The 23,663-nt window shown below is 43.4% G+C and overlaps 2 protein-coding genes across 3 annotated transcripts; one reads left to right on the forward strand and one right to left on the reverse strand.

The window, feature by feature from the left end:
• Window positions 1-1,554: 1,554 nt before the first annotated feature.
• Window positions 1,555-11,067, reverse strand: LOC144104754 (protein YIPF4-like). Of its 2 annotated transcripts, XM_077637926.1 has the most exons (7): window positions 10,983-11,067; window positions 8,994-9,226; window positions 7,871-8,042; window positions 6,675-6,846; window positions 5,303-5,380; window positions 4,567-4,680; window positions 1,555-1,949 (listed from the first exon to the last, which is right to left on the reverse strand). In XM_077637926.1, exons 1-7 carry the CDS (start codon window positions 11,012-11,014, stop codon window positions 1,812-1,814), a joined length of 939 nt encoding a protein of 312 aa, XP_077494052.1. In that variant the 5' UTR covers window positions 11,015-11,067; the 3' UTR covers window positions 1,555-1,811. The 2 variants fall into 2 exon arrangements, with proteins under 2 accessions (XP_077494052.1, XP_077494053.1); XM_077637927.1 differs by lacking the exon at window positions 10,983-11,067 and having other exon boundaries at window positions 8,994-9,612.
• tos (Exonuclease tos) lies at window positions 9,842-22,835 on the forward strand. Its single transcript, XM_077637925.1, has 11 exons — window positions 9,842-10,157; window positions 10,442-10,561; window positions 10,702-10,825; window positions 10,917-11,054; window positions 11,822-12,037; window positions 13,148-13,338; window positions 15,010-15,106; window positions 16,353-16,563; window positions 17,971-18,136; window positions 20,427-21,436; window positions 22,647-22,835. Exons 1-11 carry the CDS (start codon window positions 9,997-9,999, stop codon window positions 22,751-22,753), a joined length of 2,541 nt encoding a protein of 846 aa, XP_077494051.1. The 5' UTR covers window positions 9,842-9,996; the 3' UTR covers window positions 22,754-22,835.
• Window positions 22,836-23,663: the final 828 nt, after the last annotated feature.

A 23,663-nucleotide genomic window follows, 5' to 3' on the forward strand; every position in this document is an offset into this window, starting at 1 on the left:
CTAACGACGCAGTGATCACACGCTGAAAAAGGTCGGCGGCGCGGCCTTGAGCGGCATGCAAGCGCTGTGAAAAATATGTTACAAGGTGAATGTGGTGTGTGCTTGAGGTGGCCTTCGATCGCTTGCAGTCATTTTCTGTGCCACATCGCTGTCATGCAGTGAAGCCAACCTAAATAACTAAAGCCTTGCGGCGGCCCTCGCCTAGAGTGCTTCGTTTGCTTCGCTACCGAAAGTGTTGTGGACACCATGTGTGCATTAATTTTAGTAAGCAATCATTCCACTTATAGAGTACCACTAGAAGGATTAGACATCTTATAGTAGGCTGCGGCTTCAATGTAAAGCAGGTTACGCATTTCAACGTGGAGCAACCGGTCCGCTGCCAGCACGCCAGCTTGCGGCACATCAGTGCAAGAACCGCCGTCACTAGCATGGGTGCAGAGTACCCATGCTTCTAGGTTACAGATAAGCTCATCTACTGCCATTTTTCATATATTGAATTATCGATATATCGAACTATTTCGCAATCCGCTTCGAGTGCCATATATCCTCGAAATATCTTACGTTAATGCATGAAAGCTGCACCAGGGCTCCAGACATTTTTCGGATGCCTAGGATTTTTCTATGTGCACTAAAACCTCTGTATACGAGCACTTTTTGTACAGGCCTCTATTGAACTATGGCTGTAGCAGCTGGGAATTGAGCCTGTGGACTGGTACAGCCATTGAGCCACTGTGGGCTGTTTTCACAGTGGCACAATCTCATGAACGATCAACTCACAAGTGTTGTTTACTTTGCAAAGTATTCCCAAAGCTGCCGGTGTACTTACTCCATCACAGGATTACTAATGCCTAAGTGGAACATTACAGTATCTTACTGCAGTACGCATATGCATTTCCAGTCCTAAGGCTAACCTGCATAATGGAGTAAGGGTGTAGAACATGAAATACAAACTCCACAAATAGCAGTGATAGCAGAGAGCAGTGATAGCACAAATAGCAGAGAGAAATCATTGAGCGAGATGAGGTAAATGAAAGGCATGGATGTCAACCAGGCTTGCTACGATTTCCTACCTTACGCACAAGTGGGATAAGGGACAGAAAAAAAATTAAGGTGAGAGCAGAGAAAAGAGTTTGGTTTGGTTTAGATTATGGGGTTTAATGTCGCGAAGCGACTCGGGCTATGAGGGACGCCATAAAGGAGTGCTCCTGATAATTTCGACCACCTGACGTTCTTTAATGTGCACTGACATCGCACAGTACACAGGCCTCTAGCATTTCGCTTCCACCAAAATGCGACCGCCACGGCCGGGCCGAAACCGCGTCTTTCGGGTCAGCAGCCGGGCGCCATAACCACTGAGCCACCGTGGCGGCTTCAACGCAAAAGTAACAAATGTATGTATATAAGGGCAATAGACAGTTTCTCACACTTGTTGACAACATCAGTGAACTTCCACTAACACTGCTGGGTGGCAGCAATAGCGTGCACAGGGAACTCCACTATGTATCATGTCTTTCAGACGTGTAGGCACCTGTGAATTGCAACAAGACGCACAAGCGGGTTAAACCATCTCTTTTATTTATGTACAAGTCGGATCACACAGCAAATGCCCACACACAGCTGCAGATCCTCAAACTCTGTCCTAATGACCCAGTCGAAATGTTTCGCTGAGAAAGCGCAGCTCTCCAGGGTGTATTTACAAGATGTGAACAACAGATCTTGAATACAAAATTGCAGAGTCCAGAAGTCATAGCAGTGTCCGCTTTAACCACACAATCGGGAGAGACAAGGAGCACCAGCCGCGAGAGACGAGGTCAGACACCGGAATAGAGCGAAAAAAAGTAAACGTAGAGGAGAAACACTGGGTATAAGAGGAGTGGCCTCTTGTTCTGCAGCTCCTGAACGCAGAGCAGCGAACCGGCACTGTAGGTCGCCCACACAACGCCAAGCAACTGTAATTTTAAAGAAAAAAGAAAACCGTGTTGGCAGCCACAACTTTTCACACAAAAATACAATGGCACAAAAGCTGTAATGTCAAAGTGTAACTACACAAGCAGGCAAACTCCACTGAAGTGGCAGTGATAGCTTAAATGAAGCAACAAATGGCAACATTAATCTTTAAAATTGTAGCAATGCTTATGGAGTGTACCGTAATTTGCAGTAAATAGCACATGGACTGTACAACATTTATATATTTTTAAATAATGCCCAATATAGCATGATATGCCCAAAAGTGATTCTATCATGAAGTTTTGCGATATTTGCGCTGTGTTTCTATTCCCATTGTGAGGCTGACTGGATGCATGTTTACTGGCACTAGTTGCTACCTCAATGTTGAAGAATATTAACCTACCTACAAGTGTGTAGTGGATGGCGGAATACTAGAAAATGAACAGTTTTTGTTATAGTAAATGGTGTCCTACTAATCAGCACCTGCACATGCAATTTTATGTGCCGATCACAAATCTGTCCCCTGCGGACTGTGTAGCAGATGCGGACTACCTAGTAAAGATTTTTTTTTTTTTCAGCCAAAATTGAGCCCTGTGGACTACACCTCATATGCAGACCGTACACCAGAAATTACGGCAATTTTTAAAAGTTCTTCAAAGAAGTAGCTTGAAAACTGCACCTCTTCCACCAGAAGCTTCAGGCTCAACGCTTCTGAACAAACACTGACATTGCCACCGAAAGGGAGACAGTCGAGTTTCACTAAGAACAAAACTTCGATACAGTCGTCTTCAGTGCTCCTCTAAAGAGGTCCTTGCCTAGGCATGCTGACCACAAAGCCATATCACTGTCGTGAACAGGAAAGTGATCGAAGGATCGAAAAGCAGTAACGCTGTCCAATCTACTATTAAGGTAGACATACTACCACTGTTACTGTCAAATGAGAAATCCCAGTTCTATGCAGCCTCATTGTTCTTCAGTCTGCTGTTATGCATTTGCAAGTCCTTGAAACCCTCACGCACTACCAATAGAAAACAGGCTCACATGAGGTTCAGCTCAGTGCAGCACATTATTTGTGCATCACTTGCTCAGTCTTTAAACGGACACAATGGATTTAATTTTGGTTCTCAGTAAAAATAGACCGTTTACCTCTGAGTGGCTATGCTGATGTTTTCGTGTCAGCAAAAGATGCATTTATTCCTGAGTTTAAAAATGGAACAATTTTTTTTCTGCCACCTAATCTAAACTCATAATGTCAAGACCAAAAAGGGCTCAGTGACTGCTATTAGAAAGTAAAAGCACTGTAGCCTGGCCTCACAGTTCAGTGCACAAAAATACGCCTTGACATCCAGGCAGTTTGCTTGCGAGAGCGGCTCTTCATGGCATCATCTGTGTTTCATTTTTAGGCCTTTTCTATTCTCCATTTCAAACATAGCAGGCAACGCTGCCAAAGCTAGTGTGCCTGTTTGCTCAGGCCAATTCCGCGCCCAAAAAGTAGTTCACCATACAACCAAAATGAACACAAGCACAATTCGTTGCGACAGATCTTAAGTGCTGTGACTGGCATATCCTGGACTTCGTTTGACCTCTTGCCACATTTTGATCCTGCGACTCATCGATACTTCGAGAAGCAAGACTAAAATGTGGCGGCATGATTCGCGGTGTGTATGGCGAATCACTCCTACTTAGTCCATGCCCAAAAAGTATTTCACATTCACTGAAAATTATAGCCAGAGGGCCCAAACACTCAGCGCCTCACAGCTTCAACCATGATTCTCAATGCTACCACATTGTTTTATACTGCTCTTCGTTTTCATCCAAACACTCAACGGAGTTTCGAGAAAAACAATGATACATGGCGGAGTAATATGCTTTCGCAGACACATTACTTCCACAACCTCTGCAGCACTGCCCGCTATGCATGAAACGGCGTATAGCTTATATAAGCTCTGTATTCAGCTAAAGTAATGTCTTTGTCGTTAGAACACAGTAATACATTGATGCAGGCCAAATTCAGTTTGTCCTCGACGTCCGTTTTAAGAGCAGTTGTTTGACAAGTATGCACCAATTAGACCAGCAACACATTCAACTTGTGCCTTCCTCAAGTAGCCTCTCATGCCAGCAGCTGTGTGCCCAGTAGCGCCACCACATTCACTCAGAGCCCTGCAAAACACTGATGCAAATGAAAAAAAAACAACAAAAACACAGGAATGCATGATGCTCAAACATGATGCTAGTGCAGGAAAAAAAAAAAAGGCACTGTCAAGACCAACCAGAGGAGGAGCACATATTAGCCATTCAAATTTATTTTTGTTTGGCTGCTTTGAGACTTAATTCCCATGTAAAGCGGCAAATCAAATTGCCTGCCACTTAAACATGACATTAAAGTTTTGGTATGGAGCCTTGATATAGGTGACGTCTTGGCCAACACAAGGAGAAAGGCTAGTACTTCGTGATGACAGCTGAGTGAAGGGTGCAGGTATCAGCAAAAAATCAGTCTCTACCATGAACAGTTATCTCGTTCTCCCCCCCCCCCCCCCCCTTCCCCCCTACAGAAAAAAAAGGCCAAAGAATAAAAAGGGAGCTTACAAAAGTCCCACCAGACGACTCCTGGCTACTCACCTTGAATGTAAATTCCACATAGTGGAATGGTCGGACAAGGGGGAGCACAGTTGCAGTGACCACAAGTGGTAGCACCGAGTAGCCAATCACCCCGAGGCATTGGGAGTAGCTCACCTGAAAAAAAAAAAGACGACTTCTAATGAGCTCTACCATCTTAGCTGCATGAAATAACGCTGAGATTATCAATTTCCATTAGCTCGAGGAGCATTCCCATGCATAAAGTGCACCATCCGGAAGCATGAAAATCAAAATTCTATCTTCACTACACGTACATTTCAACATAATGATCTCACCGTCATGTGAACCAAACTGCGAGCTGTAGGCGTGAGGTACATATCGCAGAGTGAAAATTAAGGGCAATTACGAAGCCTTGACTCACTGTTTATTAGTACAGCCGCAAGATGACCGACTCTCGAATCTATGTACGCTACTCTGGGTGCTCAGACCACAAGGCAAACAGCACACAATTAACTCATAACTTTCCGGGTGACGTACACGAGAGAGGATTCATTTACAACAAACAACAAAGCTAACACCGAACCCTTCATTCTTTGCGCTAATCGCAGCTAGGAAAAGTGATGGCTCTTGTAACATAGGTGCAAAAAATTGCACTCTGTTTTTCAACGGAGACATCGATGTCCTCTTGGTTCAGATTTAAGGCGCATATTGTGGATATGCCCCCACTTCTTATGGAGTGATAAACACCAAAAGAAAAAGTACACAAGATGTATCTTACCTCTCCACCCAAAACTCTGGCCAGAAGAAAAATGACTAGTGATCCAAAGATCCACATGGTGATGATCCACGAGACCACCTGCACACAAAACACCATCAAGTTTCAAGTAGGGAAGCATAGCTGGCTAGTAATGAGCAATGGCATGTCAGCTGGACAACACTACAAAGGGGATCCCAAGAATCTTGGCACCATGCTCCGCTAGCAGCACAACACTTGTGCATGTAGGGTATATTTTACTACTTCCACACATTTTTTTTCCCGCATTGAACTGATTTTCAAGAGCTGCATATGCATCACAGAACAACTGGACATCAGTGATTAAGTTTCTTTGTGTACCACTGGATGGCAGCACTAAGCTGCCACTGTGGAATTACGATAGGTATGAAGTGGTAAGAGGGATCTGGAAAGGGGTGATGGTTCCTAGCCTGACTTTCGGTAATGCGGTCTTATGCATGAGACCAGATGTTCAAGCAAGGTTAGAAATTAAACAACGTGGCATAGGGAGGCTAGCTTTGGGAGCACATGGCAATACACCAAATCAGGGGGTACAGGGTGATATGGGATGGGCGTCGTTCAAGAGCAGAGAAGACAGCAATATGATAGCATTTCGGGAGTGATTGATAAAAATGGGGGAAAAGCAGTGGGCTAGGAAAGTTTTCAGACACCTGTACATAAGGAATGTTGACACGAAATGGAGAAAGCGAACTAGAAAATTGACAAGCAAATATCTGGACAGCAGTAAGGGGGCAAATCAGCAATTATCGGTTAAGAAAAAGGTTAAAGAAACAGAGAGAGCTCTGTGGAAAACAGGGATGCTGACGAAATCGGCACTGGGAACATACCGGACCTTTAAGCAGGAAATTGCCAAAGAAAATATCTATGATAATTGTAGGGGACGCTCTTTGTTGTTTTAGGCCAGGACGGGAGTTTTGTGGACTAAGACATATAAAGTCAGGTACCATGAGATAGACACGTTGTGCGTGCGGAGAGGAGGAGGAAACGGCTGAACACTTGATACTTTTCTGTAAAGGGCTCCACCCTACAGTGGAAACCAGCGGGGCTGATTTACCCAAGGCATTGGGGTTTAAGGACAGTGAAGGGAAAGTAGATTTAAAGTGGGTAGAAGTAATCAAGCGGAGGTTATCCGATTGGTGGCTAAAATCAAGACAAAAGTAAAACTTCATAAGTCATGAATAGGTGGCTTGAGCCACCGCCCGATTTAAAGGGTTCAGCCTTATCCATCCATCCATGCAGGAATTCTCAACATAATCCCAGGTGTGCTCACTCCTTTTCTCAGCGGCAAGATAACTTAGCGATCTCTCGAACGTCGCAGGAGAGCTGCAATCGGTGCTGGTTGGTGGCAGGGACTCACCGAGAACTGGCCATAGATGGAGACGAGTGAGAACAGGATGACAACCAGCAAGGGGCCCCAGAAGTCGGGGCTGTCCCTGACCAGCTGCCTCTTGTAGCCCATGAAGGGGAACGGCAGCAGCACACAGCACACCTTGTAGTAGATGTCCCTCAGGTCGATGTCCAACTCCTCTCTGCCGGGGTGAAAGAAAAAAAACCAGACCACCAGTTTATAAAGACCAAAACAAACTAGGATGGGTTTAAAGGTTAGCCTCTCTATTCATCTCCAACAAATATCTAGCTCTTCGATCAAAACGACGTCGCATTGTTTTTCCTGACAAGCCTAAGTTTCTGTTCCTTAATATCACCAATGAAAAATCAATACGACCAATTATACTGAAAGCCTTACTAAAGAACCCTCTAGACACGTCGCCACAGCATGTACATTCCATCTTCCTAAAGAACCGTCTAGACAACGCCACATCATGTATATGCAGTCTCCAGTAATTCGCAACAATGCATTTAAATATAATTTCTTCCCCGAAACAATAAGAGAATGGTACACTTTTCCTGATACCGTAATTCAGTCTTCTTCCCTTCGTGCATTTTTGGTTAATTCAGACCCTATTATTTATTCTGGCAGCATGGTGTGCTAGCATATTTGCCTTTTGTTTGTATGTACTAGTGCCTTCCTGCATACATCCTCAAGAGTACATGATTATGTAACTAGTTTTTTTCTGCCGTCCAATGTAAGATACACATTGTATAGGTTCTTTGTTGTTCGTTGTAATGAGTTGTTACGTATACCGTACGCTTGGTGTTATGACTTGATAGAATGGCTTGTTTTCAATTTTGTTATCAGTGCTTCAATGGCCTTTCAATACGGTTGACAGCATTAACAAACAAACAAAGTGGGGGAAGGGTGTAACTATAGTCAGATACAACTGAGGTCTGCAGCGAAGGCAATAGAAAAAAAGAAGCTGGAAGTTGTCACCTGAACAACAACCACAACACCTGCCTGCCTTGAGATAAAACAAGGCAGATTGCACAAGCGGGTATGAAACACAAAAAAGAAGAAGGGGAAGAAAAATGAGCAAGAAGTTAAGAACAACAGTGAGAAAACTTAAATGCCTATAGAGAAACAAAAATGCCATGAATCATTTCAGGGAACAGCGCTTCATGCAAGGCAGTCGTAGGACCCTGGAGTGATGCACTTACAGGAGAGGAGCATTGTCATCGTCATCTGCGTCGTCTACCTCGAGTAGCCAACCAAAGCCCTTCTGATGCAGAAACGAAGAGCCAGGTATGGAAGATGAGAAAGAGGCACTGCCTTTACCACCATGCTGGGAGGACCACGGGTGGTCCATAGTGCCAGTGAGGTGGCTGTAGTCTGTCGAAACATGATGCCAACATGAAAGTGCACAGAAAAGAAAACAAATGAATGCTTTCAGCACGTAAATGATTTAGATATCTTATATCCAAAAAGTGCAGCAGCGCAGTTCAGCGACATGAACCTATTTCTACGTCTTGCGCTGCTGTAACATGTATTAGAAAGGTCAATACACAAAGTTAAACGAAATCATTTACCCAAGCTTCTTATTAATGAAACGTGAACGTCACAAGTAGTTCATGGGTCGTTCATGCCCTTGAGCTGCAAAAGTTTGATATCTACTTCTGGAGAATGTTTGCAAACAAAAATGATGCTGTGATGTGCACAAAGGTCAGAGTTAATCGTGGGCACATAAGTGGAAAGCAGACCTAAGCTTGCCTTTTTAGAAGAACTGCCTGGCATGTTTTCACATTCGCCAACTAATTCAATTAGCTGCAAAATGTTAGGGCTGGGCACATATTGTTGCCTGCATTTTATCCATTGGCTCCAATTCGTACGACTTCGAGGTGTCCAGATTTGATAAATGTACTGTCTTGCGTTGCATCGGAGAAGCAGTGCACATTGAATAATGGCCACCCCAAGCAAACCTTGATGCTCGTGTCATGACAAAATACCGACAAGAGACCATTTGGTAAGCCATGTTAAATCAGACAGCGCAGTTATGACCTGCGAATGACGGTTCTAATTTGCAAACATCACACAAAAAGGGATGAAAGTGAGGTGATGGGCACGTTACGAATGTGCAACGCGAACATCAATTTCGGCCATGCTGAACACCCTGCGATTACTGTGGTTTCGCATCACAGGCTGCACACACTTTAGACACTCTAGCCTTTCGTGGTCACCAACATCATTTTCAAAAGTTTCGACAACCGCTACGAAGAACGCCAATGCGAATGCGTTTAGAAGTTGACCGCAAATACACGGGACGCCTCTTGAGGATTGTCGTACCGGGACTCGTGGATGACGTCGACATGAAGACGAACTCGTCGAGCGCCTTGCCCGAGGACATAGGCGACGACAGCACCGGCGCGGCCGGTATCCTCGCAGTCGCGGCGGCGGCAGCCTGGACGATGGGCGAGTCAGCATCGAAACCGTTCGCCTCCTCAGTGTCCATCGAAATCTTCACGTAGCTGCCCGATCCCGTAGAGCTCGAGTCCGAACTCTGCCCGTTGTCGCTGTTGCTTCCGTGAACGGGAATATCCATCATGCCTCCCGTTAGTTATACTAAGCACCAATAAAGCAACCGTCTCTCTAGGACGCACTGTAAATGCCACAGCGAAAGCGTCTCGCAAGAGCACAGATTCACCGCGGGCCAAGCTCATTCATGATGCGCCAATACGCATTGCTATGCCACGCGGGCGGTTTTCTCTCCGACTAAACTTGAGAGGAACCTCGCTAGCGGGTCGCCATTGCCAGCATTTTCTCAGACGTGACGACGTCTTGTCACTGTAGGGTGAAGAACAGATGGACACGAGGAATTCACACAACAGTCAACAAAACGTCTATCGGCGACACGGGCACACCTTCACCACTTTCGTGCTCACGACAAGCAACATATCAACAAAAAGGTGCCATCTCGTTGCCAGGCGCACTCATCGAATTCCGGCTAAATTTTGTGCGTTCCACTGGGGCGTATTATCTTGTTTTACCGGTGTTCTTCTATTAAATGATGGTTAGGAAAACGCATTTACAAAGTACAACAAGTTGAACTTGATGTCCTCAGCACATTCGGTTTAAAAGAGACTTTTCAGGATTTGTAATATGACGTCACACGAGACGTCAAGAAAAAAGTGCGGGAAATGGGTCGAGCGATTTAGCGCGCTTTTCTGTCGGCGTTTGACAACTTCGCCGCTTCGCAACATGTGTGCGAGGAACTTCATCCAGAGCGTTTAAAACAGTGAAAGCATTTTAAATAGCCGTAGGAGAGCGTACGCAAGCTCACAGCCAAGCGATGGGAATTCAAGGCTTGCTGCCGTTCGTTCAGAAGGCGACGAGGCAGGCGAACATAAAGGAATTTAGGGGGAAAACAGCAGCCGTGGACACTTACTGTTGGCTTCACAAAGGTGCCTTTTCGTGTGCTGAGCGACTAGTAAAGGGCGAAAAGACTGATGCGTGAGTACTATGCTTTGCTGTTCCTATTTTAATGCACAGAGTGCACAGTGCAGTGCTTGGTTATAATAGACGCTGCCAAACAAACCAACTCGGAGCTACGTTTCCTCAACCGTAGCTTTTTGTTGTTGTTGTTTGAAAATAAACTTCTGGTTAGGAAACGGCTCTCTAACCCTTTCATGCATATATGCTTGTTTGTGCAGTTCGGGTTGATCTCAAAGAAATGGAGTTGCTGGTTGCCGTAAGCGTTCGTTCTCCGTTTTTCTGCATTGCACTTGTATCTGCAGGTATGTGACCTACTGTATGAAGATGGCGGACTTGCTGATCATGTCAGGCGTGCGGCCGATTTTGGTGTTCGACGGACGGCATTTGCCATCGAAGAAGGTGACGGAGAAAAAGCGCAGGGAGTGGGTACCTTTTGTTCTTCTACCAGCTCCTTTTGTTGACATGTCTCGTCTCACAGTTCAGCATGTCGATGGTGGCACTAGCGTCCGAGTTTCAGGTTTGAGCTAAGCGAAAATCTAGCTGCTTCGTCTTGTATTTGCAGGCAACGGGAAATCAACAGACAGAAAGCCAAGCAGTTCCTCATTGAAGGGAAGATTCAAGAAGCACGCGAATGTTACCAGAGGGCTGTTGACGTGACATCTGCCATGGCCCACGAAGTCATCAAGGTGGGGTCACACTTTCACAGTATAATTCTGTGTGACGGCACCTTCACAATACATGTACACCATTTTGATAACTGGCATCATTTCCCCTCAGGAATGCAGAAAGAGAGGCATTGACTACATAGTGGCACCTTATGAAGCAGATGCACAACTCGCTTACCTGGCCCAATGCAAGCTGGCTGATGTGGTCATCACTGAAGACTCTGATCTTATCCTCTTTGGATGTGACAAGGCAAGCAGCTGCTTGGAACTTACTCATACAGTGCCGTAGCTGGCATGACTGTGCAAACATTTAACTAATTTTGATAAATTGTGACATTTGAACATGCTAGCTGGTCGTTTGGCCTCTGCTGAAATGGCACATATCCACAGCTGGTGGGCTTTTGCAGGTTGGCCACTTCATCTTCTTTTCTGGGTGTTTTTCACTTGAAGGAAAATGATGGTGATTCTTTGGCAAGAAAAAAAAAAAGACTTTTTTTTTTTCAAGCGATGTTTATTGCCTCAGGGCATAAAGGTTATGAAATGAGAGATGAGTAAGATGCTTAAATAAATGCAAAAAGGTGGGCTGATCTAATGAAATCAATTAGTGAACAATGATATGGACCCTGTGTCCAGGCAATATAGGAATCCGGATTGAAAAAAAGGACTTTACTGCACTTGTTGCATATGTTACTTGATATGCTATACTACACAAGAATGCAAGAAACGACCGGATAATTAAGATGCTGTATGGTAGTAAGCTTGTTTGTTTCCAGTGCATTTTTTTTCTCCTATTCTATATTTGCATTTTGGAACCAAAGACATTAGAATTAAAGTGAATGGAATGAAATTGACAGGTAGTTTAAATTCCTGGTTGAAAAGCAAAGTGGGGTCCAGTCTATTGTTGCGAATTTGAAAATCGGAGGGTTTCAGGATGTAGTGCATAATTTTTGCACCTATCGTGCTGTGCCCACCATTAGTGCTGTTTCATGTTAGCCTGTTGCCCATTCTGTCCTCCAGGTGCTGTTCAAGATGGACAGAGCAGGCTTTGGCAGCCTGTACGAGAAGTCTGAACTCAGCAATTGTTTTGGACTGCTGGCAGATCGCTTCACGCACGACAAGTTTCGCCAGATGTGCATCCTGTCCGGCTGTGACTACCTCCCTTCCCTGTCCGGCATCGGATTAAAGAAAGCCAACAAGTTTTTCTCGCTTATCACTAATCCGGACCTCCGAGCTGTAAGTGACACACTGAGCATGCGATTAATACATTTGAGCTTCGTGCTCAAAACCAAGACTTAGCAGAGCAGAATAGAGAAACGAACTTGACCCAAGCGTCACATGAAACTTCAGTGTGCTGTAGCTGCTCATGTACTTGTATGCACAGCTCTGGATGTCGCCACTCAGTGTGCTGAAGAGAAACTGCTGTTATTATCTGGTTTATTGCAGTTCTGAACACAGTCGAGTGTGGCAAGTAAGAGCTTATTTACTGCAACATGTTATAAGCAAAGCATATAGCATGTTGAACACCTGGTATAATTTGCTGGCAGAGATTGTTGGAAACATATTCGTAGTTTACGAGCTACTAATAAAGATGCTTGTAATTTCTGTTAATACTTGCTCTAATCTATCAGTTGTACTTAAGCCCAACCTACTGTTTTCTATAGTGAGGCTTCCTCTCATAACATAGCAAGGTGGCTCTTTTTCGACTTTTTGTTGCCTTCTTAAACAGCACAATGCTTGGGTCTTACCTTTAGAAGTGCCCATTCTGGCCTGGAGCGATTGTGCCTGTTTTTGATTTTGTCTCAGGGCAGAAAGAATTTGTTTGGTTGTGTTTGTGGGCATACATAACGCTTTGTAATCACTAGCAGGATCCTAAAACTGCAACAGATCTTCGAATATTCTGTAGCAGTTTTACTGAGTAGCTTGTATATGCCAATATCTTTTTGTGACAGCTGAACTGTGAGACTCTTTTGTTGTTTGTAGTTGTGCCTGAAATTCACATGCTAGTTTACAGTTGTATTCCGTTTTCTTTTTCTGGACAGGGGGGGGTAGGGTGAAATGTTATATGCGATATTTCTACTACGTATTGTGTTCATTATCACTGTGGTGAGTTTTTAGGGTTATAAGGCTGACATTTGTCATAAATGATGCCTTTCTTGCTTGCTTAAGTAACCATTGCACTCATTATAACTTGTCCTGAAATGCAAGCCCATTGACCCATTGAGCATGATTTGATAAAAGCTACAAGAGAAGGGTTTGATTGAAACATAGTGTTATTTAGACCTGCCTGCTGTGTCGTCTCAAATGTTCTCTCATTAAGGACAATATGTTTTTCCCTGGGACCAGACATTACCAAAGCTGCCATCATATCTGAAAATGCCGACGCTTTCTGTGGACATCCAGTACGTCGAAGAATTCCTGAAGGCTGAGAACACATTCCGCTATCAACTGGTCTTCTGCCCCGACCGGAATGAACTCGTGCCCCTGAATCCCTATGACCCAAGCATTGACCCCACAGAAATGACCTATGCTGGACAGTATCCTTTTCCTGAAAATGCTTTTGAGGTGCGTTCATACTGTGCGAATTAACTTTCAACGAGTGTTTCTGTAGTTGCCACGTATGTTCGAAATATTTGATATGTAACTGCATGAGTAAGGGACTATGTAAAAGCTAGACTTTATAGTGTTACTTGGAAGGTATTAAAGGAGTATAGACAGCAAACTTTTGCTTTCTTGCATGCCTTGAAGTGATGCATTGGACTTTATAGTATACTTGGATCATTTCATGGTATTCTTCAATGACCACTAAATAATTTATAATTGAATTTCCTCTTCACGCTGTTTCAGTTTCGGTTTCATCGAGACGATGGCTGTGGTGTGCAAGAACCCTTTAGGTCACATGAAGCATGTAAAAAAAACTGCGATATAATCACTGATACATAGTTTTAATTCACTACAATGCTAAAAGCCAGCCCGTTTCAAGAGCAGAAATGACAACAAACGACGTATCAGTAGTTACATGGCAGTTTTTTTCATGCCTCATGTGACCTTAAACACTGATTACACGTCACAGCCATCATTTTGTTGATGAAACCGAAGCAGCATGAGAGAAGAAATTTAATTATAAATTATTTAGCGGTTATAGGCAAATATCATGTGGTGATCTATGTATTCAAATGCCTGATGCATCATTGCAGAGAAGAAAACATGCAACTGAAATGAGATGTCTATGGCTCTTTAAATGTTGTATAGAAAATGTTAGTATGTTGTGCAGGAATACTTGCTTCTGCAGCTTCGGATCTTAACAAAGCTTGTTAACCATTGCTTCAAAAATGCCTTCTTAAAAGCCTAACCTGCTTGACATTTGCAGTAGTTGAAAGGAAGGGCCCCACTGCAAGATCCAAAAGATAGACATTATATTTTGACTTCTATAATCCGCGTTTGTTTTTAAATGATCGCATTTAGTGGCTGACAGCTTGATCCAGAGATTGTAGCAAAATGCAGAGGAGAAATGAAGTTTAATCTCTTACTATATCAAGAAAATGCGGGCGACACTCAAGGACTGAAAATGGTGACTAGTGAGGGGCTTCTCCTAGTTGCACAAGCCATCCTTGTGCTGACTAACTTTGGAATCTTGGAATGGTTGGTTTGTTGTCTTACTGTTTGCAGTGCAAGACTGGATACTAGCACGGACTGGGACATGGGCACAAAGCCGATTCCCAGCTGAAGTGAGCGCCTGTATATGGGTACAAAAAGGGAAACAACGATGGTATCAAACAGCATTCGTATCTGCAAGCAAGTCCATGTCACAATCTTTTCACGCTGAAACTGCACTGGTCGTGAATAGCAGTATTTTTCTGCTGGGAATTCCGCTAGGGCTCAGCGCATTGCTTGTGTGTTTCCGACTTGACCTGCACTGTAAACGGTGCATCTTTGCGCGCTTTACGAACTGCGTTTTTCCAGTGTTTAGAGAGGTGCGAAGCACATTTTTAATGAGGATAAAATCGTTGCTTGTTCTGTCTTTTTTTTGTTTCACTCTTAATGAGGATAAATTGGGGAAACAATTACAAACCTACTGCCGTGTGGTGTACACTTTAAATGCTAGTTTCACATACTGCTCCATATAGCAAATTCTGTCATGTTTGAACTGTGCGCATTGTGTTTCTTTTGGCTAGAATAGATTCCTTGACCTATTTTGTAAATCCAAGGCAGCTTCCAAGGGAGCTGGCCTTTGACATTGCAGTTGGGAATATCGACGTAAACACTGGACAGAAGATCGACAGCTATGTTCCAAAAGATGGAAAGGTAAACAAGTAAACAGCTTGCTGTTTGATTTCACTAAATTGTATTTCATTCAAGCTCTTGGGGCACCTTCTCTGTACTAAAACAATGCAGTGCCTATCTCTCAGTAACTTGCTATCTTCTAATCAGCGTTGTTTTCAGCATGAACTATTTTGTGGATATCAATTTTTTTGGTTTATTACCAGTATTCGCACCAGCCTACATTTTTTTCTATCAGAATGGTGCCATTGTTATTGCCTTTTCAAAGGCTTTTCATTACGTTCCGCATCGGCAACTCTAAACAAAGCTAGCCCATTTGGTAGCTTCGGTGTATCCCTGGTGTGTCCCCCATCTGGTGTACTCCAGGCATTTGTCCTGAGTTTTTATTACTTTTCCTAATTTGCATCATTTGCTTTCCTAACTCCATGTCATCTCATGTTCATATCTGGGCAGAGTCCTCTGTAATCCATATTCCGAGACTAACGCTTTTAGTGACAAACTAATATTTTGAGTTGATATAAATTTTCTGTCTTTTTGGTGCAAAAAGCTATTGATGCAAATCAGCAATGACACGATTAAGGTAATTACATTTAATATCTGTGGCCCGTTGCACTCACGTGACTATACCATAGATGAATCTTGTGTTGAACACCTTGGTGTTACCATCACACCTGGCCTCGCTTGGAGTCGACAGATTGACTGCATTAGCAACAAAGCAGATAAAGGACTAGGGCTTCTCAACAAATCACTGTATGCCTGTGGCTACTTGGGAAATTAAGTTTATTGCAATTAAATTATAAGTAAGACCGCAACTGAAATCTGTGTCTACAATCTGGAACCTTCACCAGAAATGCATAACATTTCCTTGAAGCAGTAGATTATAGGGCCATCCATTTTACATTGTGTGATCACTTCTGCACCTCTTACCTTCCATTCATTTTGCTTCCTCCCTGCACCATATGTTCCTGAGTGCATCAATCGTCTATCAATTGTATATTTTTTACCTTTCACACATCCTAACCACTACACGTTTTCTCTACTTATATCCGCAAGATTACAGAATGTCCGGCTTGTCGTGTAGGACTAGCTAATGATCGTCACTCATTTTGGTCAAAACTATTATTAATCTGTTCAGCAAATTTAAGTTTGTTGTATTTTTTGCCCCTTATGTAATTTCTTTGGGTTCCGTGAGTGTTGTTATAAATAAATAAATAAATGGAAGGTGCAAATATAATTACCTGATGATACCCATGTCCCTTTGTTTTCTAAGGTACTGAGAGCAAGGAATCCCTTAGGAGATGCACAAGACCAGACAGAAAAGGTAAACGTCAATGAATGCATGAAAGACTCCTCCACTCCAAAGAGGCTGGGCGCATTTGAAGTTGCTGAGCGGAGGCCGGTGCAAACTCCGAAGACCCCAAAGACTCCAGTCAGGTTTCCTCAGCGTTCTCAAAAACCACTGACTTCACTGGAGAACATTGGTGAGTTGTGCGAAACCAGCACGGGTAGAAACTTGTCGTTGTTGCACGGTTTAGAATAATCGAGGGAAGTGCTGACTGCAGGTGTGGATTTTTGTGAGGGATTTTCTCCCGGTTCACTCAAGCTTCGAGCCCACTGCACCTTACACAGAGTGCTTCGAACTAGTTGATGCATTTGCTATATTGCTTTGTGAGCAGTAAAGAATGTGCAGAAGCAATGAAAACAAAGGAAAAACTATTCTGGATGAGATTCGGTAATGTTGCAGCGTGGTTTAGTTGGTTGGCCAATTTGCTAATGAGCAGCTCACAAGAAACATAGAACTTGAAAGACAGGTAAAGACGGGCACTATTGTCATCTGTCTGTCCTTAGCATAGCATATTTACGCTTGGCAGAATGTGGTGCCCTGAACATGGGAACCAAGCCACACGAGTACCTCATCTTCGAGATTCTGTCTCGTTACTTGTTTAAGATCAAGCTGCTTAACTTGTCTGTTTTTATTAACACATCATTTGCAGCTGAGTGCAACTTATCACTCAGACACGGTATAAAAACATACTGTAATTGAGAAGGCTGGAACCAGATGCAATCCCCAAAGAAGTTTGCCTTGCTCAATGCAGCACTCTGACGACTGCTTCTAATATTTGTTACAGTCGGCAGCTTTTCTTATTTTTAGATAGCTTGGAGACATTTCCAAAATGCACACATTTACTGCCAGTGTGCAATTGGGTATACTACAGCATGAGGCATTACAACGTAAGGAAGTACTAGCAATGTGTTCATGCAGTAATATGCAACTGTTCATGCTGGGTGCCTTGCTTGAGTCAAATGGCAGAACTTAAATGTCATATGTGTGCCAAGACACCATCTAAAGCAAGGGAAAAATATCAGTTCAATGTAAATATCAGTTCAATGATTTTTAGTGACACAAATATGTTTATATTTTACCAGTTAATTCAAAGAATAGGTCAGGTGATGTTTCCTATACTATATGCATACATTAGTTCTGTGATGTTCTGTTTTGCAGTTCCATCTGCAAATAACAAACCATTGCAACATGTCTCGATATTCTAGAATTTTAAAAACAGCATTTTCAAACGCCAGTAAAATACCAAGTCACAGCCATGAACCTTGCTTCAATGTATGCCTGTCTGTTTTATCTTTTGTGAACCCTTAGAGGCTGTAGTAGCTTTGCAACATGCGTCAGTGTTGAATTTCTAAATGTAACATGGAAAGAGATGATCTGCTGATGTGTAAAAGCATCGTACATATGACCTAAACTGTTTAATTACCTGTTTAGAATTCTTGTCCTTTGTTTGCTGCCACCTCTTCTTCGGTTTTTTAGCCATTTTTGATGTTTTTTCGAAAAAGTGTTTTTAGCGTTAATTGATTTGCGTGTTTTCACTCTGCAGATGTTCAGTATGACAAGCAGGAAAGTCCCTTGCCATCATTTGAAGGAAGCTTGATAAATAATGAGTCACCTGCTGATAACAAAATGTCGGATTCGTCTCCCAAGAGCTCGGGTGAAACGGGGAACGTTTTCAAAGTAACACCAAAGCCACGCGTTGTCCGCAGCAGGTAAATGCAGACTGCTTGCCCATCTTACTCGCTTTGCTGCTACAGTCGATCCCGGATGTATCATACCTGGATATATGAATTGTTTACATCAAACAGTCGGAACATTTGCTTGAAAATCTTATGCAATGATATAGCACTATTTTTCACTTTTATTGAAGTCTGTTCAGGGACATTATATATATCAAACAGAACATTACGCCCCCTGCAGGTAGCACTTCTCCGAATGACGTTCTCGCAACCATTTTGCACGGGGTGGAGCTGTGTCGGCTGCGTGTTCTCGAGCACCTGCTAGTGGCACTAAAATCGCGTGGCGATATAGTGATTGCGTCTAATTTTTAGTTCTAGTCACAGCATGTGAAACGGGCAATGACCTGGATATGGGGTGTAGTTGAGGGTAGCTTTCAATCTCTTGTGCGTCTTTTCCACGTGGCACCGCTGTCATGCAGAAAAGTCATCGTTTAGTACACCGAATGATACACCATTCGGTACACAGCTTATCATTTGGTGAAGCCAATCCAACTGAGCGAAGCTTAGTGGCGGCTCTTGCCTGGAATCCTTCGCTCGCATTGCTGCCACAGGCGCTACAAAAACGAACTCTACCATGATTTTATTGAGGTATAATTCTATTCATAGCATACTGGTAGCAGATTAGACCTCATATTATAGGCGGCGGCTAGTTCTAAAGCACCGTCCGCTGCGGATTCTTGGTGATTTAGTCTGGGTCTAGCAATGCCTAGCGAGCAGTATGTTGCCAGGGTGCTGGTTGGCAGCACTACGCTGCAAGAAGCGCATTGCTATTTTGGGTGCACAGTATTCTTGCTTCTTTGTTACAGATAAGCTTACCTATTTGCCATGCTTTGCATTGTGGAATTATCGATGTCGAACTATTTTGCGATCCCCTTCGAATTCGATATATATTTGTGATCGACTGTAGTAGTTTTGTGGCCTTACTAGTTTTTGTATGCTTCTCAGTGTATGGTACGCCCATTTGCTTTTTTTTCTATTTTTAGCAGGAATTTTGAAAATTGCGCGACACGAAACTAGGGCACGGAAGGCACATAAAAATGACAGCAATGGCGCCACTTGAAACTGAGTTTTATTGTTGACACATGCCTGCATTTATATGAGACAACCAAGCCATATGTCCTTGTTTCCATTTGTGGTGTCTTCAAAATATGTGACTGTTAACCAACTGGCCCATAACAAAGTACAGTAGAACCCTGCTTTAGTAAACTTGGTTATAGTAAAAACTCGGATATAGTAATTAAAGTGAAGCTGCGGTCCCATTTTGCCTTCTATAGACGACTACTTTTTTTTTTTCGGCTATACTAGTAAAGAACGTCTGACCGTGGCGATTTACTTCCCATGGAATGATGACATAGCGGCACGCGCGAAGTCTAGGATCGCGAGGCAGATACCGAATGTGCTCTTTGAGGTGGCTTCACCGCCAAGCTAGAGAGCCGCTAGGAGAAGCCAACTTTTTGAAGACCTTGAGGCCGTGAGGGAAAGCGCGCAGTGCGCACAGAAAAAGTAAAGCTGGCTATGAACGTAGAAAGGCGTAAAGGGAAAGGAAAGCCAGTAAAAGTGCAAGCGAGGGGTAGAAAAGGAAAGAAAATTGCATACGTTCGTAGCACGGCAGAACTGTGTAGGCGGCTTGCCACACTTGACTTTTTCATGCGCGTTCCGAACTTCTGCCTCTTAAATGACACTGAAGCCACAGAGGATGACGCCGTGATCATGGAAAGCTTTGGTTTTCACATGGAATCAAACTCGCTTTATTTTTGTAGCCACGTTCTATTTATATAAATGCAGTACCTCCACAAGATGTAAATGATGTCGAAAACCCAATAACATGTGATAACTATAAATAATTATCAGATGAAGGGACGATAAGAGCAGGATGTCAGATGTTTCTGATCGTTTGTTTTATAAACCAAGACTTAGTGCTTGGTAAGCAACCAGAGAGCATAGTCAGAGCGATGCCATCACCAACAACTGATGTAGGAAAGACCCTGACATAGTAAAGATTTTTTCTGGTTCGAGCTACTTTACTGTAGAGGGGGTTCTACTGTATTACTTATCAGAGGCTGTGAGCTTTCACTGTTGCTTTGAAGTGACCACGAGCAGACTCAAACTGGGTTCCAAAGAAATCTGCTACCTGACGTGAGCCTTGCCGGGCCTTCAGGTTAGGCCGGGGCCCATACAATGCTTTAGCTTGAAATGCTAGAAAATAAGCTTTGTAGGTTTATGTTTATTAAGAATTGTCTTTGTTTTCTTTTTGCTCTGCAAGGTTTTTCTCGACGCCAGCTGCCCCTGCTTCACCGGAGAAAAAACTGACAGATTGGCAAATCCAGCTGTCGGAACGAGTTTGTGATAGTGGCAAGGCAAGGCAGAATAAGATGCCACAAAGCAATGCTGCTCTGGGCAAATTTCAGTGGAGTTCAAGATTCGCACCACAGGATGCTCCGATGACACCGGTCTCGAAGCGTGTGTCAACACCTTTCAAACGACTGAGGCTGAGCGTGTCTGCACTTGAAAAGGAGAAGAGGAATTCTTGTGTTCTTGGCAACGATGTAGAAGATGAAGAAAAGGTTGTCTTGGCGGAAGAGGACGGCAGCGCTGCAAGTCAGTCTAACCAGTTCAGCAAGACACAGGACTCGGGCTTTGCAGAAGGCGATTTAAGCAGCTTGCCTACACAAGATGACAGTTCACTTTTAACTTCCACAGATAACTTGCAACTGACTAAAGGCACTAAGTCATTGTTTGAGGTATTAGATGAGAAAAACAGTTCGACTCCAACTACAGTGCCCAGCGTTCCTCGTGTTGTGTTCAAAAACCCTTTTGCAAAGGTGCCAAGAAGCCCCCCTGCAGTTGCCAGTGACCTTGTAATTCCAGAATCTGACGAGGAAGATCCACTTCCACCATCTTTTCGAGAACCATTAAAGCAAAGCGGCATCGAGCTTCCCATGAAAAGATTGCAGGATGATCCTAGTGCTGATGATATGGCAGATGTTCTTGAAGAAGGAGTAGAGTCGCCAATCCCGAAACTTAAGCCCAGATGCGATTCCTTCAGAGCGATAAAGAACCATTCAGAAGATTTGGATTACCCAAATTATCTAGATGAGTCACCATGGCCCGTGACAGAGAAGACTGAACAGTGCCCTAGTGTGACGGGAGTGGTTGAAGAGAGTGATGACGATGAGCTAACAATTACTAGAGGTTTTATTGTAAAAAGACCGATTGAGACACCCAAGTACACAATTGTGAAGCCGCGGATTCCACCCAAACCCATCAAGAGAGGTAGGTCATCTCCTTATCTGTGATTAGGCTTGATTAAAAAGAAGCTGAAGTTGTAAGTAGATCATTAAGGGGACGCTAAGGAACACTGGTCTCAATTTTTTTACTCAGTAACAAATGATTCTGTGGCTCTTTCTTGCTATCTAGATGTTTATCTGTCACCAAGAAGTGCATTTATTGCAGAGAAAATGGGTTTACAAATTTTCCACGGGATTCAAACGTGTGATGTTGCCACTGAAAAGGGCTCTGTGGTCACCATTTGCAAGTTGGTGGTGTAGCCTAAATTCAGGGATCCGTGCGAGATACACTGTCTCGGTGCACTGCAGTTTGCTTTTGAAAATTAATGGTAGTAGTGGCGACACTTGTAGTATTTCATTTCTTGGTCTTTCCAGCTGATAAAAGCATCATCTTTGTTATTCGAACACGGTAACCCATCGATATAAGCCAACTTCAGAGGGTCCTCAGTGTCCCATTAACACTTGTAGCTTACCGAGTAGCTAGTGGTGGTGTTGTATGTGGCTCACTATTTTCATTGTTCTGCTTTGGTCGTGAGCCACCGAGTTGCGACCATTAAACTGTGCAATTAGGGAATATGTTTGTTGAGTTTTGGACAGAATGAAAGCGTTTGAAGAACAGCATGCATCATCTGTGAAATTTCACTACAAACTGGAAAAAAACTGCTGTAGAGGCATTTCGTTCGCTTGGCAAAATGTAGAAGTGATTGCTTCAGCTGTATACTGGGTTGATAGTAGTTTGAGCGTTTTGAAGAAAAAACACCCGTCGGTCACTGATCTAGCAAAGCGGGACAACCTTCCATGTTGGCAAACAAGTACCATGCTGAAGTAGTTCTAGCCATGGTTTGTGCTACTCTTTATAAGTATCTAATGAAATGAGAGTTAGTATAGGATTTTGAGAAACATTCCATTTGAGAAAGATGGGATGTGTTGTGCTGGTGTTGAGTGATAATTTGGAAGAATCAGAGTAAGAGGAGCCAAAGAAAGGTGGCAGCTACATGTCCATGGCCTTTACCCCGATTCTTTGCCTTTTTGCTTTAGACTAATTTTCAGGTTACCTGTTGCTATGTGTGGGAATAGTCATTTTGGTGATAAGCATCTGCTCTGGCAAGATGGCTTTGTTTATGACACTTATTAAGATCTGCTTATGCAATATAGAAAAGCTGAAGGCGGTTGTTCTTGTTTGGTTTTTCTTGCAGTGCCACCAAAGCAGCGACGGCTTGGCTTGCCAAAGTCTGCAACGAAGAGAGATGCCAAACAGCAAAGCTTGTTAGAAAGCTTTGCCAAGTTCCAGTTTAAGAAATAATCCTGCCTGTATAGTGTAAAGTTTGTAAAAAAAAGTATAATATTGACTTTGGAGACACCCATAAAACAAGTTTTTATGCTTCATGAAATGGTTTGTGGTTTTTATTTACATGAATAGCTGTATAAGGGAGTTTCTCCATAGCAGATAGGGCTGCTGTTGGCATAGTGGAGGGCTCAGGAATAATTTCGGCCACCTGGAGATCTTCAACATGCACTGACATTTCCCAGCTAGCATACGGGCATTTTTTATGTTTTGCCTCCACCGAAATGCGTCACGGCGAGGAGCGCTGCTGCACGAATGTATTCATGCCGCTGCACGAATGTACCGGAAAACTTTTCACGGTAAATTTTGGGGCTGCTGTAAATATATATAGTTGCTTTCAGATGAGCAGCAGCGCTGAACCTGTGCCGCGTGCAGCCGTATGTGTATTGGAGGCGCCAATCAAGTCTACGAATTGTCTGGTCAGCAACACGCTAGCCACTCGAATTATCCTGTGAAGTTAGTGTTCGAAATATTGGGACCTCAAAAAATTTTCGAAGGAACAGATTTTGAATATGTACTGGGATTTCGAATAAGCCTATTTCAAAATTTTGCGGTCTTTAATATGTGTGGATCCCTCTGCACCTCGTCTCAAGAATGAACTATAGTAGCATCCATTTGACGAGGAGTAGGATTCCCTGGATTGCCAGCCAATTGTAAAGACGACAGTTGCAGTAGAACCACACTGGCACATTTTTCTCCGAACCATGGAAAAATATGTGCCAGTTGAGAAACATGGTAACCTGACATTTGACGGAACCGCTGTCAGTAGAAAGGAGCTGTGGAGATAAGGGAGCACGCGAAGCTGCTGCCCGCGTGCACTTCTGCACTGTTCTCTCTGTGACCGTTGTAATTCTACTCATTCTCATCT

This window comes from Amblyomma americanum, chromosome 9 (genome assembly GCF_052857255.1).
Source record: "Amblyomma americanum isolate KBUSLIRL-KWMA chromosome 9, ASM5285725v1, whole genome shotgun sequence".
Taxonomy (NCBI): Eukaryota; Metazoa; Arthropoda; class Arachnida; order Ixodida; family Ixodidae; genus Amblyomma; species Amblyomma americanum.